Genomic DNA, 16,618 nt, shown 5'->3' with positions numbered 1-16,618 from the left:
TCAACAATGGGACCAAACCAACTCGTGAAATAATTTATTATTTTAAAATATTTTCAAAACAAAATTAAATTAAGAAGTCGATAAAGCACCACCCACTTTTCAAGAGAAATTGTTGGTGGCCAATGAAATTCTAATGATGATAGTCACCATCATTTGTCCATCACAACTTGCAAAAAGAGAGAGAGAGACGTTGGTGGGAAGGACAAAAAGGCAGCTGCCACCCGACTAGAGGCTGGCCCTACCACTAGACAAAAAAAAACAAACGGTTTGGAGAAAAAAAGAGAACAATTTTTTTTACAGTACATTATTTGAATGCACTTATAACTTAAGCTCTAAATATTAAACTTGGATTATCTCGAATGATTAGGTATGATGTATTCTTGATGCTCTCAATTGTAATTTTTCTCTTTTTACAGAAAATAAGATAAAAATACGAAAATCATGTAGTAAGGTTTAGATTATCATTTACTCTCTTTACTAAAAAAATAAGCAAATTAATCTCTGTATATTAGATCAAAGAGAAATCAATTTTTCTGTTAAAATTTAGTCTTTATACATCAGCATAACATATGCGTGGTACGTCTATATTTAGTTATTCCATTAACTACACCAGTTTTCAATAATATGACTAAAATTTATCTATATTTTTAATAGAAAAGACCAAATAATTTAACTCCTAGAAAAAACCCTATATGGGACTAAACACACACAAAAAAATGGCACATACAATTAGAAAAAAAATTATTGATACAATGATGTAAAGTTCTCAACTGTCTGCCTTCCATATAAATAACAAGCGTGTAACATTGCAAGATCAGCATATCACTTGCAGCCTATTTTACAAACCTCTCTATAAATATAACCACATACATTAGGGTTTTCCTTTTGGAGTTTGGACCACCATTTTTGCACCTCTTAAAATTACAACATTACCTTAATAATTCTAAAGTATAAATACAATCATCTCTCCTATCAAACCCAAAAATGAAAAGAATGGGAATATACGTTGAAATGCTACTATCATAATATGCTTTTCTGATTAAAAAAAGTGATTTCTATCTTTAATCTCCATTTCTTTCCAATACGATTTCCTGCAAATGTTGTAGGAGATGGGTTTGCAGATATGTATTGAAACCAGATGCAATGTTTTTCTCCTACTTCGCTGGACGAAATCTGCTTTCTCGATCATCAAACCACGAATGTTTGATCTTGTTTACCGCAAGAAAAGCTTAGTATCCGAATTAATTTAGAGTAAAGTGTTCCAAACCGCATCATCTCCTTCACCACACCTTTTGTGAACGGTTTTGAGCTTCTCCACAGATTTGCAGATTCCACTGCAGCTCCAGTCGAAAGATGCAACACAGACATTACCTGCTTGTGCCTTCCACTCACAATCTGTGGAACAGGAAACAAACAAAGAGTTAAAACAGGAAGAAGACCGAAATAGCAAAGAGCGTTAAGCTTTGACTAAATCCAAATGAAATTATCGTATTAAGCATTAATTGAGATTTAGGATTGAGGTAAGAGTTTTTGGCATGTAGATATGTAGTTTGACACAAGATTTAAAGCATTACCTGGAGGAGTCCCACAGCACATATTCCTATCATCTATGTGCTCAACCTCAAGGCCGATAAACCATGCCCCGAGGGACACATCTTCATTAGCATACTTATGCAATATAGGCCTGCAATCATTCAGAATCACTCGGCATATTAGCGATACCTCTTTTAAAAGATTATTATCAGGGACAGAAACCGGAAGAGTAAAGGATATAAATTTGACCAGCATTTTAATAAGCTTGGGAATTTTAATGGACTTATGCAAGATTACAAAAGATTAACTCTATGCTTAAAGTGATAAACAAGGGCTAATTAAATAAACTGAAAGAAAAATTGAAGACAGAGAGAAAACTGAAGTCAAGGGGATGATTGCAAGGCATTGCCAAATGGGCACAAATAAAAGGACTATGAAAATTAAATCAGAACCCTCAATTGGCAAAGTAAATATAAACAAAGAACAGGCTAGTCCAAGACAAAAATCAAAGATCTTACTGGTTTATGGAGATGTATGTTGCTAGCTCCTTTGAAATTGCATATATCTGACCAGTTGCATGCCGGAAGTATTTGTTACCCTCTTCTCCAAATTTCCAGTACTCTGGTTCATGGTACTTAACATTCCTAATGAACATAAAGGAAAGGAACAGAAGTTATATCACAAATTTGCAGGAGGGAGCAAAGCAAATTGAAAAAGTAATATTATGAACAATAAAAAGGTCATGGGGAAAATTACTTGCTAGAAAGAACAGGTCCAGATTTCATGCACCCTATATAGACTCGGGGCTTGGAACGGTGACGGCCAAGGGTAGTAGCTAGCATACCTATGAGAAAATAAGCATAAGAAATTCATCATACAAAACAACCGAATTTTTTCTTCATTATTATGATGGTGTGATAAAATGTTTAAGATAAAGAAAAGAGAAGGAAAACCAACCAAGATTAACATGGACATCATCATCCACCTTGACATAGAACTCAGCATCCCATTTTGCAACTGCAGTAGAAAAGAAAATTTTTGTTTTTGCTGATAACTCGTGATATCCTTCAACATGCTCCTGCATTTTAAGATTGAAACTAGATATCAGTAAGAAATGCTTGAATATCTCGCAAGAATATCCAAAAATTATAGGGGTGCTTTCTAACCAGTCTAAAAAAATCCTTATGCTGAGCCTCCTCCGAATCAATAGCTCGATCTAAAATGCTGTTGGATGTTGCACTGGATCAAACAACGTATATACAACTTATGTTAGTTCAAATATGTACTTTATATTTATCCCATGCTGATCACAGTGTAACAAATGTCATTTGCTTAACATTGCCATTTCTTTGGTTAAACAAATTTCAGTTCGAACTAAAGTTTTATCGGAAAAAGTACCATGGAGGTCCCTGTACTAGGAGTTAGAATGCATTTTGCCCTCTCTACTCAAAAATGGCAAATTAGTCCCTATATTTAGATCAAAGAAAAAACTGGTATTTTCTGTTACAAATTTCATCTTTTGTTCTATTAAAAACCGGAGTGACTAATAGAATAACCAAAAAATGACAACTGGCATGCCAGGTGACCTCATGCTAAGGTACAAGGGACCAGTTTTTAGCAGGAAAGTTAGAGGAAATTTTTAACCAATGACCAATTTACTCTTTGATTTAATGTATAGGGACTAATTTGCCCATTTTTTGAGTATAAGTGTCAAAATACAATCCGACTTCTAAGTACAATGGCCTCCATGTCACTTTTACCAAGCTTTCTCTTGCGTGAAATGGTTTACCTATGGCCGATCATGAAACGAATGATGATCCCCTTCTCACGCTCCAATTTAATAAGCTTTTCCCCTACTCAAACATTAACATACGAATTCATTAAATACTAGCAAACTAATTGATATTAAAACCTCAAAAGGTTATGGAAAAGTATGGAACCTTGTGGCATCCAAGTCTCCCGGACAGAATCGCGCCGTCGCCTACTACTAAAAGCAGTATTGATTCCAATGACCATGAACACCTTCTTCCTAGGTGGACCATCACGAGTCAAGGTTGAAACAACTTTAGATGCCTCCCCATTGTCCATTTCCTGAGAACTACGAGAGGCAGCTAACTGCATCTCTAGCATTGCAACCGACTTGTCTAGAGATCTGTAAGGCCTCATGAAAGATCATAATTTTTTACAAACAAATTAGCTAAAAAGTAAAAACACAGGTTAATCTTAACTGAAATAACAAGAACCCAATTCTGTACTCACTGAATTGCTTCATGGGTTTTCAAAACTTCACCCATTACATCATTATCTTGTCCAGGCGTCTGTGTAAACATGGTAAAAAACCTTCCTTTTAGAAATACAAATTTCGTTTTCAAAAAAGTAAAAGTAAACAAGAACCAAAAGAAAAAGAAACACATACTTTCTTAGTATCGCAATCACCGGAGACAATCTGCAACTCCTGCTCACGTCGGCGTTGTGATAAAAGTTGACCGTTGGATTCAGGTGGTACCCACAACCTGTAACCAAAATCCAATGGCTAGAAATAAATCAAAAAAGAAGAAGAGAAAAACTCCGTCCCAACAATTAGAGAGGAAAAACAAACACTGACCCAGTTCATCAATCTATCCAAAGAAAAGAAAAACACAAGAAATGAAATGAAATTTGAAAAACCAAAAAAATTTATATATATAGAGAGAGAGAGGGGGGGTAGACCTGTTACTGAAGAGAATCCCAAGAGTGAAGAAGGAGAGACAGATGAATGGGATCCAATTAAGGGAGATCTTCTTGGGACTACGTTGCGGCTTCATGGCCGAGAGGGGAGAGAGAGGCGGAGCTGTAGATAATGTAAAAAAGAAACTGAGATATTCAATATTTGAAACGAAGAAGAAGATTCAAAGCTTTTATAGTTGTGTTAGGCTTGTCAAAGTTCATTTCATAAAGGGTGACTGGATTGGATGAATGGAAAATCGTAAGACTGTTACGCGCGTTGGACCGTCAAAAAGAATGATAGGGAAAACAAAAATTAGGCATTAAACAAAGGGAAACTTGCCGCATTAGTATTTATTAAGGTTTTCAACTTTGAACTTTCCGTCGTGCTTTGGCCCCCTCCGTGGAACTCACGTGCACGCCAGTCACGCCACCTGTCTTCAATCAAACACTGTACATGGCCCGACTTGTTTTCTCCTTGGATTTTAACCCGAATCCTGTTGATTTTTCTTTTCATCCATCACCACAGTTTTTGCAAAAAATTCCCAATTTTTCTGACACTTTATTTATTGTTTATGATTTAATTTGATTTCCAAATTTTGTCTGATTTTTGTAAATAATAATTTCAAATCATTTTTATTTTATAAAACAAATTAAGTTATATAAATTATAAAATATATTACAATATTAAAAATAGTTTGATTGGACTCGGGTTTGAAAGCTTAAATTTATCTCATATTTTATAAGAGCTTAATTTTTTTTGTACAATGATTTATTTAACTCTTCAATTTCATAAAAAAATTATTTTAACTTTCCATTTATTTTTAATTTTTTTAACTTTTAAACTTGTGTTTTTAGTCAAATCACTCCAGAATAAATTGAAAAGTTAATTTTTTTTTAACTTTGTTGATGTGATATACACGTGGATAACAAGTCAACATTCAATTAAAATTTTAAAATTATATCATTCACATGTATGCCACATCAGCAAAGTTAACAAATATTAATTTTTTCATCCATTTTGAGTGATTTAATAAAAAAATACAAGTTCAAAAGTTAAAAGAGTCGAAAAATTAAATAGAGAATTAAAATGATATTTTTATAAAATTGAAGGGCAAAAAACGTCATTATACTTTTTTTATCAAAACTTATTTTTGACCTAATATTTTTTTCCAACTTTCTCAAATATTATGTATAACATATATTTATAAAAAAATATGCTTTCAAGTTTATGATTTTCAAGTTGAAATTTTAACAAATGCTACTATGATTTTAAATTTATTTTAAGTTTAAATTAATTTTTATATATTACTCTGTAAAAAATAAATTTTTATTATTATTTCTCAATTGAGTTACTGTTTGATTCCAATTAAAAACTCATAATTTCCGTCTTATATATTTATTTTTTTAGATTTACTAAAATATAAATATATATAAATAAGAAAAGAAATTTATATTATTTTATTGTTGAAAAAGTTATTACGTTAACGGTGGGTTTTAAAATTCCATTTTTCTTTTACGACAAATTATTAGAGCCACGTGGGGCCACCATCATGTGAAATGACAAGAGTTGTCGTCGTTGTTTCTTTCATTACTAATTAACGGATTTGCTTTTTACTGACAGAAAAAATATAAAAATGTTGGTAATCCACCGTTTAATATTAAATTAATATTAAATAAATAATAAAAAAAGTTAAAAAAATAAAACAATCTCTGCAATAAAAAAATAATTTTTCCCAAAATTATTTGTTATTTTAATCACTAAACGTAATAGTAAAATACCCAAAATTTGTTCTAGAAGGAATTTGAGATATGTGGAGATTGATTATTTATTTATAATCGTGAAATGAATGAAAATAATTTTAATAGAAACGAGACTTCGTTTAACATAATAAAAATAGCATAAGCTAGCAATGAGTAGCTTTGAGCAAAATGAGATGTTTAAAGACTTTGTCAGACTTATTATAGCCTATTATATTTTCTGTGCAATTTCTTACATCCCAAAAGTCCCGCCTACCTTCAACGAATTCATTTGCAATTTCTTTGCAATTTAAACACTTTGTCCACTTACCAATTTGCTATATCCTATGATGAATTCGAATTTCCATCCGAAATTTAAGAGAGTTGGAGTTAAATCCAATAAATAGGTCCGTTTAAAATATGTGTCGGGTTCGGATTTTAAATTTATTTTCTAAAATTTTGTAAATGAATCTTGGTGTTTGTGGAAAGCATGTTATCACATCATAACGTTTTCATTCATGTCATCAAGAGTGTAACTAAAGGGGCTGGCAATAGAGGTGTCCATGAGCCGGCTCGGCCCGAAATATTAGCCTGAAATTTTATCCAAGCCTGACCTGGGAAAAAATTCTAAACCCGAGCCCGGCCTGGCCCGGTCCATTTTTTAATAAACACCAAAAAATTATTTTAAACATTAAAAAAATAAAAAATATATATTTTAAAATTAAATAAAATAAAAAATAAATATTTATTATATATTCAGACCGGGCTAAAAAAGTGGTACACGAGGCCTGGCCCGTTTTCTAAAATGGCCTCGTTTTTTTTGCCCGAACCCATATTTCGGGCCTATATTTTTACCAGAACCCTCCCATATTTCGGGCGGGTCGGGCCATGGACACCTCTAGCTAGCAAGGGCCCAGTCCAATTTTTTAAAAACTTTTAAATTTGTAAATATAAAATTACACTTTGGCCCCCTAAAAATGATAAAATTTTGATTTAATCATTTAAAAATTATAAAGATATAGATTATTCAAATGTTGAAATTGCATTTTTACTATTGTAAAAATTAAAATTTAATTTTGGCACCCTAAAAAAAATTTCTGTCTTCACCCCTGCGTGTTGTCACGACGTTGTTCATCATTGCAACATCGGGAAGTTTCTCGTTGTGACGTCGCCGGCTGACTTTAGTAAGTGCCTACAAACTGTTCGATAAATGTGAGGTACACCCCACAAATTGGTACTCAATTGGCAAGATTACAAATACTCGATCCCACTTCTAGATACTTTATGCCATAGAGAGAGCTTCGCCACGACCCATTATATCAAATCCAATCTCAATAATATTTCCAACTTCTCAAGTTTACTAATTTCGAATCAAACTTCAATCTAGTTTAAAATAGATTCTATTAAAAACTCGAGTCACATCCTCCTAATTGTGTTGCTTCTTTCTTCTATACCAGTATGATTTTGACATCCTTCAAATTTTAAACCTTATTTGTGATAAAAGTCAAGTTCATGTCAAAACAATTTTCATGGTTGGTTAAAGGAATTAAACTTTTTTCATGTCAAAATTCCTCACTTCAAGCCACAACTCATGGACTTGACTTGAATGGAATTTACTTTTATTTTTTGTTAAATTCTAAGAATAGTCCTTGTATTTATCTATTTCTGTTGGTTTAGTCCCTCCACTTTTATTTGCTCAAAATTAATCTCTTTATGTTTCGATTTGTTCATTTTTAGTTGATCGGTTAACTTATTCCATTAACTATGTTACAAAATTATCTTCTTAACTTTTATAGCTTTTGTCAGTTTGATCTCTACTCTTTTTTATTTCTTCTTTAATTATTGAAATTTTAAAAAAGTTATAAAATTTTCTCATACGTGATACGTGTCAACTAATTAAAAATAGAAAAAATAAAATAAAATTTACTATTAATCGTTACTACTAAAGATTTTAAATTGTAATTCTTATCTAGCGACAATAAATATCGTGTATATTAAATAATTTTAAGAATCAAGACTCTCGCACCAAAGAAGGTTGTGAGTATCTGGAAAATCAAAGGAAACCATGCAAAAAAAAAAGACATGAAGACTTTCTTTCCTTTCTTCTTTCATGATATATATCGTTTTAAAAAAAAAGGAGATGTTAGTTTTGTTTATTAGGGGAAACCATGAGAGTTGAGGGAATATGAAAGAAGTAAAAAGAGTTAGAAGAGAGGGGTTTTTCTAAAGTTTATTATCGAGAAAATTAGTGTTTTAATCCTGAAAGAATAAACTCATAATTAATTAAATAGTTAATGAATTCTAATCTAATGGTGATTAATATTAAAATTTAGTGTTTTTTTTAATTTCCTATAATTTTTTAATAATGAAAGTAAAAATAAAAAGAGTAGGGTCAAATTGACAAAAGTTATAAAAATTGAAGGGCTACATTTGTGATTATACTTAATTTTTTTAACAGAGTTAATGAAATAAGTTGTAAAAGTAGAGGGACCAAATTTAAGCAAATATAAATATAATGTTTATTTTTATCCAATTCATTCCGCAAGAAATGGAAAAAATAAGTAATCTTATTTTATTTTATTTATTAGATACAATAAAAAACTATAATTTAAAATAATTTTAATAACAATTAATTTTAAGCATATTCTAAAATATATGTCACCTGTTACACGCTAGCACAACAGCATGATTTAATTTCACAATCAAATTATTAGTGAAATATAAAAAATTAAATAGATTCGTAAAAATAATTAAATGTATTTTATTTAATGCATACAAGTGATCCATACATCGCACAAGTATACAAACTAATATATATATTAGTTTGTATCATCCCGCCACGCACAAATTAATTGTATCTATAAATTAAGGTACATTAAATATATTAAAAAAACGTGTACAATTTATTAGAGAAGTTTAGTTTTATAAAATTTGTTGGTTTACAAATAAAGTTAAAACATTAAAAAATAATGTTTTGGCCTACTTTGTAGTATATATTTATATTTGGGTATTTGTAATATATATTTTAAAAAATGGCGTAATTTATATAAAAAGTAAATGCACAATACTGAAAAATAAAAAATAAAAAATATTAAATTATAATAAAAGAATAACATATAAAGTTAATAAACATTAAATTAAAAACAATATAATTTTTTAAAAGTGTTAAAAAATAATATGAGTTAGAACTAAAATAATATTAGATTAATCATTTATAAATATGGACAAGTTTAAGTAAAATCAAATCAAACTTAAGCAAATATATAATGTATTAATATCATATATATATATATAAACTTGGCCCAGTCTTATAAACAACCTTTAGATGCAATTAAAGGTGTTCATGGACTGGGTTTGGGTTAGGCCTAAGTATTATATTAAAATATTTTATGTTTGTCTAAGATTGACCTAGTCTAAAATATGAACTTAAAATTTCGGCCAAACCCATATGCAAAAGACTAACTCAAGTCTATTTTAGGTCTGCCCATATTATTTTTTAATTTTTTTAAATATTTATATTATTTTATTTTAATATTGACTAATTTTATACATTTTTTATTTATTGATATTTTTTATATAATCATTTTAACATTATTTTAATGTTTACTTTAGAGTAGTATTATATATTTTGTATATGTTTATTTTTTTTAGTGTATTCTAAATTACATAATATATAAAAATAACAAAATATAAAATATTATAAACTTAAAAACGAGTCAGGTCGGTCCTTGAATGTTCAAGCCTGAATCCGACCAATATTTAAACGGGCTTGCTTTTTTTGCCTATACCTATTTTTCAGGCCTAATATTTTTACCTAAACACCTCTAGATTTCGGACGAACTTTTGAACCTAATTGAGTAACCTAACCCGTGAATAGATCTAGATGCAATCCATGAATATACCGACTTAGCCTGGCTATCAGACTCCTAAAGTTTGGGCCATAACTTTCCAACATAAATCTTGTACTAAAGGATTGTCCCATTTTAAAGAATTTGGTATAACAAAGTTGGATTTCCCATTTTAATTTTCAATTTAACTAAGTTTATCCTGAAGACGAAGTAATCAAAGTAAAGCTCTCGTAATAAAATAAACCCTCAGATATATATAGCATCAAATAAAGCTTTTCTTCGAGTCAAAGTATTTTATTATAATATTCTTAACTAATAATAAAAAAGATAAATTATCAAAATAGTCACTTTTTTGTTTGAAGATATATTTTAGTCACTTATATTTGAAATGTTACATTTTAGTCACTGAGCGTTAATTTCCGTTAACGGTGTAATGGTAAGCTAACGTGTCATGTTAAATCATCATTTTAAACGAAAATTTTAGGTTAAATTATACCATTGGTCCTATATTTTTTCGTTTTGAGCAATTTAATTTTTTTTATATTCTTTGAACTTTCCTCTCTTTTTTTCATTCTCTTCTCCATCTGTTTTTCTCCTTTCTCCATTTCTTTTAATGTAATTATTCTATGCTTCCCATTTGTTAAAACTAGTCCCTATGCTTTTATTTTTTTGAACAATTTAATTTTTAATTCTTTATTTTCCTTTTCTTATTCCCCTCTAGTTTTCTCTCTTCTCATATTCTTCATTGCAGAAACATAATATTTGCCCACCGAATAAGCCAAGTCCTTGTTTCTTTCACTTGATTCATAAATTGAATTCTTTATATTCAAAAAAACTTTTTCCCGTTTCCAAACTTTTACATTATCGTGTAGATTATTTATTTCCCTTTCTTTTATTTTCTAATGAATAAAAGTAAGCAAAACGATAAAATTGATCTAAACCTTGTTGAATATTCCCAAGAAAGCTTGATTGAAAGTTGATTATAGATGAACCAAAGAGAGAAAGGGAGCATGAAACCAAACTGGTTTGGGTAAAGTTGAGGGTAAATTTTGTATGGCGGTCATTTTAGTCATTGAGAGTGTAGAGCTTGTTTGAAGAATCCATGAAACAACGTAGTTTCGAGAGGGCGAGAATGTTGTAAGTAAGATAGATAAGGTGGTCGTGGAGGTTGGTTAGGAGGTTAAGGGAACAGGCTCGAGAAACTTTGTTAAGGGTTGACTGCCATAAGTCACAACTAGCGAGGACTTCAAGTGGGACGAGCTTGAGGACTAGGTCATTGAGAGATATAAACTGGTTCGTTAAAGCAATGATGGATGATGATGTTTTGTAATTGTGGAGTGAGAATATGAGAAAGAAGTTTTATTTTGGTTTCAACTGTCACCTTTTCTTTTTTCACCAACATAAAAAAAGTTTTAATAAATGAAAAACATAAAAAAAACTATGTTAAAAGAGACAGAGAAGGGAGGAAAACAGAGGGAGAATCATAAGAGAATGAAAAATAAAGAAAAAAAAAGTTAAAAAGAACATAAAAGAAAAAAATTAAATTGCTCAAAACGAAAACATATGGGGACTAATTGTATAATTTAACCTAAATTTTTTGTTTGAAATGATGATTTAACGTGCCACATCAGCTTACTGTTATACCGCTAACGGCAATTAATGGCTTAGTGACAAAAATGTTACAACACATTAATGAAAGTGACTAAAACGTAACATTTCAAACAGAAGTGACTAAAATCTAACCCGAGATAAACAAAAATGACTATTTTGACAGTTTACCCTAATAAAAATATTTCGATATTTTTCATAATCCGTACATTGAGATATAAAAAATATTTTAATTTTTGTAATTATATATATTTTAAATATTTTAATTTACTTCAAACATATTTCAGCTGGTATAATATTTTTTTGGAGCAAAACTTTTTCAACTATAATATTAAAGTTTAAAAATTTAAAATTAAGCGTACTTAATTATCTAATTTATGTGCTGGCATTTGTCTTTTTCTAAAAATTCTTTATCATCTGATGATTTTTTCTTAAAGAATAAAAAATAAAATAAAGATATTTTAAAAAAGAGAGTAAAATTTTACTAAAAAAACTAAAATAATAATCTGGTGCAGTTTTAAATGCGTGCATCCAGGAGATAATGAGTCAAAATTACAGATTTATTTTAGGAAGAAGAAGTATAATTAAACACGCAAATTTGAAAGCTTCAATTTGATTTTACTTGCGCTGTAGAGTGCCACGTAATTTTCCTTTTTTTTTAAATTTTAATTTTGAATATTTGATGTTTTTTTTTCTGTTGTTTAATTTCCATTTTCACCCTTTAGTATTCCGTTACATTAAAGAAAAAAGTTTGGTACTGATACTGGCACTTAAATTTCTAACGTAAATCCTTTTAATTTTTTTTATATGAGAGAAAAGGATTTAAAATTAAAAAAAGGGAAAGAAGACAAACTATACCATTATGAAAGCAGTTGGCAAGCTTTCTACAAATATTATAATTTTCATTCAAATTTCATATAATTTTTATCACTTTATTTACTTATATAATTTTTTTAAAAACAAAATCTAACTAAACCAATTACTTAAAGATTTAACAATCATTTTCCCTACTATTCCAAGACTCTCCTAATACATCACGTCCTAAATTGACTCTTCTCGATAAGTTTAAATTATACATTACATTGTACTGTTTTGCTCAACTTACTAAAATATTAATGTCATCCATAAAATTTCAAGATATACTTTAAATAAAGTACATACGGCTTAAATTAAGAATAATTATTTGATACATTATCTGTGGAGTTTTTTAGACTCCACAAATGGATTGAGAACGCAACAAATATTACATTGATTTATATTTATATTTTTTACTACACTCTATAGGACACTTGTCATATCATTAACTCATTTGTGAAGTTTAAAAAATCTCCACAAACGATATATGAGATGATTTTTCTTGAAATATTAAACACATACAAAGTTCGCATTTTCACTTAAGCAGGTTATCTAGTTCTTTAAATAATGGGAAATTTTTTGAACAATAATTTTATTAATTTAACTATAAAATATGAAAGATAGGATTAATTCCTCTTATATATTTTAGGTTTTTTTTTTAATAAAAATAATATTAAAAAATTAATTAATTATAAAAATTGGAAGCATAAAAGAGAAAAAGAAAACCGTAAATACAAAATAAAAGTAGGGGCAATAATGTAATAAGAAAGTCGGTTCCAGAATATAATTAATATATTCGAAAAATAAAAGTTGAAAGATGCTGAGTTTGCCCTAAGCGTCACCATATAAAGCTGCGTGCTTCTCTCTCTTTTCCTCCACAACAAAAATCCGCTATATCTAAAATAAGGTTCCAACCTCTGTTTTTCTTCACAAATTCCCAATCTAATCTCTTCCTCCCCTTCTTTTTCCACATCTCATAGAAGGTATGATATCTGTTTCTAATTACTGTTCTTATTTTTTCTTATCGATGAATCTGTTCCATTTCATAGAATATTTTATTCCTATCTGTTGATTTTAATCTCTTGTGTCTTTGTTCTATAGCTGGATTTTCTTATTTTTTCTGTTTTTGAATCGTTGTAGATCTATATATATTTTTTAAGTTCCTATTTGTTTTGATTTAGAATGATCGGATCTATGTAGATTGGTTCTTGTCAGAGCCATTATATTCTTATTTCTGAACTTGATTTTTTAATTTTTTTATTTAGATGATTGTAAATCGGATGCTGAATCCTATGATTTTTTTCTATTTATTTTTTTATTATTTAACGTTGAATAAAATGTTTAAGTTATTTATTCTGATTTTGTGATATTTAATAATTTTTCATTAATATTTTGTTGAATTTACCTCGTCTTTAACACTCATTAATATGATTAGGAGGTTTACGGTTTCCTCTTTTTTCTGTTTCTTTTAGTCTACCCTTAATATGGCAAATCCTTTTTTCTTTCCACGTTTTAACGGTTTGATTGATGTTAGGAAGCTTGAGAATAACATTTTAATCTTAATTTTGATAGTATCATTTCTTATACTAATATTTTGTGTATATCCCCCAATTGGAGGACCAGATATTGGAATCTGAAGGCATTTAGAAATCATAGGCTTTCGACCTTTAGCAGATATTTAGTTTTTCTACTTTTGGATGTATATATGCAATATTGGAAAACGTAATGCCCTTTTCAGGTGTTGATTTTAATGAAATTAACTTTATGTTGATGAGCTGTCTACTGCTTATAGATTGACTGTATGCTCTAACATTTGCCTGGATTGACTGTATGTTTTTAACATCTTAATCACATATTAGAATTTGAAGCCATTTAAGAAACAAAATAGGGTTTTGACCTTTAAGACTTAAGCATATATTGAGTTTGTATGCTTTTGGATGTATACAATTTATATTGGAAATTGTAATGCCGTTCTTAGTTGTTGATTTTATTGGAAGTGACAATGTTGATGAACTTCTACTTATCGATTTTTATATGTTTTAACATTTGCCTGGATTAATTTTGTTGTTGAATATCAGAGTTGGCAGTTTGCTCTGCTGTGTCCACAGTTTGTCAAAGTGGAGGGCATTAATTTTGAATCGTCTTTTATGTCTGAACGGGCCTCTCTCTTTTTATCATCAATTGGTTTGCTCGGTGAATACTGTCCCACTTCTAGAAAAAAGGAAGGTATCTGCATGCATATTGAGGTCAGTAATACAGAAAAATTTGGTTGCCATTTTATGCGACCTATTCCAAGTGCAAGAAAGCAGTCTGGTAAAGGATTTGTTATCACAATTGGAATCACTAGTATCTGATCCCTCCTTTGTGATTAAGAGTTTGTTCCACAAGTTCGATCGAGATGGCTTTGCAGAATATTGGTGCTTCCAACAGTGATGATGCCTTTTATAGGTATAAGATGCCCAAAATGATAACCAAGATTGAAGGACGAGGAAATGGCATCAAGACTAATGTGGTTAACATGGTTGAGATTGCGAAGGCTTTGGCTAGACCTGCTTCTTACCCTGTAAAGTATTTTGGTTGTGAACTGGGAGCCCAATCCAAGTTTGATGAGAAGACTGGAACTTCACTGGTAAATGGTGCCCATGAAACTGCCAAGCTTGCAGGGCTTCTTGAGAACTTCATCAAGAAGTATGTTCAGTGCTATGGTTGTGGGAACCCAGAAACTGAGATAGTTATTACGAAGACGCAGATGATTACTCTTAAATGTGCTGCATGTGGGTTTATTTCTGATGTCGACATGAGAGATAAGCTTACAACTTTCATTCTTAAGAATCCACCTGAGGCAAAGAAGTCATCAAAAGACAAGAAGGCGATGAGGAGGGCTGAAAAGGAAAGACTCAAGGAGGGTGAGGCTGCTGATGAAGAGCTGAAGAAGATCAAAAAAGAGACGAAGAAGAAAGGTTCCACTACTACAACTAAGGTTGCTGCTGCCAAAGGTGGAGTGACCAAGAAGAAAGGTAAACATTCTGATGAAGATCACTCCCCTGAACATAGCCAGGCTGATGAGAATGAACGGGTTGCCAGTGATGACGACGACGATGATGTTCAGTGGCAAACTGATACTTCACTTGCGGCTGCCCAACAACGCATCCAAGAGCAGTTGAGTGCTGTTACTGCTGATATGGTGATGCTTTCTACCGACGAAGAGAAGAAAAAGTCGGTTAAGAAGTCTCCCGAGCCTGAGACCAAGGTTCATGAGAATGGTGTTGGTGCTCATGACAAACTTGTTGATGAGATAAAGGAATACTTCAAGAAGGGATCGTCACCAAATCAGCTTAAATCCTTCCTAGGTTCACTCACTGGAACCTCCAAAGAAGTCATGGATGCTCAATTTATAGCACTCTTCAATGATGTTGGGAAAGGGTTTGCAAAAGAAGTAACCAAAAAGAAGAACTACATTGCAGCAGCAGTAGCAGCAATCAAAGAAGAGCGATCTCAGTTGGTGCTCCTCAATTCTATCGAGTCTTTTTGCAGCAAGGCCAGCCCCGAGGCAGCGAAGGAGGTGGCGTTGGTTCTTAAAGTGCTGTATGACGATGATATTTTGGAAGAAGAGTTTATCATGGAGTGGTACCAGAAGGGTATAGCTGGTAGCAATAAGGGTTCTCAGATATGGAAGAACCTCAAGCCCTTCATTGAGTGGCTCCAGACTGCCGAGTCTGAATCGGAAGATGAGTGAATCCCGAAGCTCTTCGTATGGTATCTTCACTATGTTAAGCCTCTACTTCTAGTGGCGTCGTCTTCTATTATATGTTTGTGTTTGGCTTTACCGTGTCGTGTTTCCTAGAATAAAAGACAGTGAGCTACATCCCGTACGTGCTCTCTGCTGTTCTGTGGTTTATTATGTTGTGAACTGGTCATTGTTTATTCCCCTAATGTGTTAATTGAGTTTATGTTTTATTTCTTTCTAGTTTTTTTTTCTTTTTTATGTGATCTTAAACCGTCATTAAGCCTGGTTTAACTTTTCATTTTTTTAATTAATTTTTCCTGATTAAAGCAAAATTTAGAAACTTTACCGAGTAGTGTCTTTTAGTGGGAGAAATGTATGCCGCTCGAGCGTATATATTGGAGCTAAAAAAGGGGTACTCATGTGGAACCTGATGTACTTGCCTCCTCTGTTGGTTGATTTTCAAGTTGGTTCTTCATACAAGTACATTGGACCATGAACCTTGTTAGACAACAAAGCACCATACACAAGGTATGGGTGGGGTTCACCAACAATATGTTTTCTCACTTATAAATAGGTAAAACCAAATTTAAAACATCCTACAAGT

General features: G+C 31.0%; 2 protein-coding genes across 3 annotated transcripts; one reads left to right on the top strand and one right to left on the bottom strand.

The window, feature by feature from the left end:
• Nucleotides 1–758: 758 nt before the first annotated feature.
• Nucleotides 759–4,565, bottom strand: LOC107918193 (beta-1,3-galactosyltransferase 7). Of its 2 annotated transcripts, none has more exons than XM_016847724.2 (11): nucleotides 4,243–4,565; nucleotides 3,950–4,046; nucleotides 3,793–3,851; nucleotides 3,474–3,694; nucleotides 3,323–3,386; nucleotides 2,700–2,772; nucleotides 2,491–2,611; nucleotides 2,290–2,377; nucleotides 2,052–2,177; nucleotides 1,575–1,684; nucleotides 759–1,395 (listed from the first exon to the last, which is right to left on the bottom strand). In XM_016847724.2, exons 1-11 carry the CDS (start codon nucleotides 4,335–4,337, stop codon nucleotides 1,247–1,249), a joined length of 1,203 nt encoding a protein of 400 aa, XP_016703213.1. In that variant the 5' UTR covers nucleotides 4,338–4,565; the 3' UTR covers nucleotides 759–1,246. The 2 variants fall into 2 exon arrangements, with proteins under 2 accessions (XP_016703213.1, XP_016703214.1); XM_016847725.2 differs by having other exon boundaries at nucleotides 3,474–3,685.
• An 8,533-nt stretch (nucleotides 4,566–13,098) lies between these two features.
• On the top strand, nucleotides 13,099–16,248 carry LOC107918194 (probable eukaryotic translation initiation factor 5-1). Its single transcript, XM_016847726.2, has 2 exons — nucleotides 13,099–13,270; nucleotides 14,366–16,248. Exon 2 carries the CDS (start codon nucleotides 14,686–14,688, stop codon nucleotides 16,021–16,023), a length of 1,338 nt encoding a protein of 445 aa, XP_016703215.2. The 5' UTR covers nucleotides 13,099–13,270; nucleotides 14,366–14,685; the 3' UTR covers nucleotides 16,024–16,248.
• Nucleotides 16,249–16,618: the final 370 nt, after the last annotated feature.

Source organism: Gossypium hirsutum, chromosome D06 (assembly GCF_007990345.1).
Source record: "Gossypium hirsutum isolate 1008001.06 chromosome D06, Gossypium_hirsutum_v2.1, whole genome shotgun sequence".
In the NCBI taxonomy this organism is placed as follows: domain Eukaryota; kingdom Viridiplantae; phylum Streptophyta; class Magnoliopsida; order Malvales; family Malvaceae; genus Gossypium; species Gossypium hirsutum.
The sequence above is the reverse complement of the archived record's forward strand: the minus strand, read 5'-3'. Positions and strand labels throughout refer to the sequence as shown.

Coding starts and splice junctions, on each gene's coding strand:
- LOC107918193 (XM_016847724.2), bottom strand. CDS start 4,337: ATGAAGCCGCAACGTAGTCCCAAGAAGATCTCCCTTAATTGGATCCCA. Junction 3,387..3,473: donor GGAGACTTGGATGCCACAAG/GTTCCATACTTT, acceptor ATGTTTGAGTAG/GGGAAAAGCTTATTAAATTG. Junction 2,378..2,490: donor TGATGTCCATGTTAATCTTG/GTTGGTTTTCCT, acceptor ATTTTCTCATAG/GTATGCTAGCTACTACCCTT.
- LOC107918194 (XM_016847726.2), top strand. CDS start 14,686: ATGGCTTTGCAGAATATTGGTGCTTCCAACAGTGATGATGCCTTTTAT.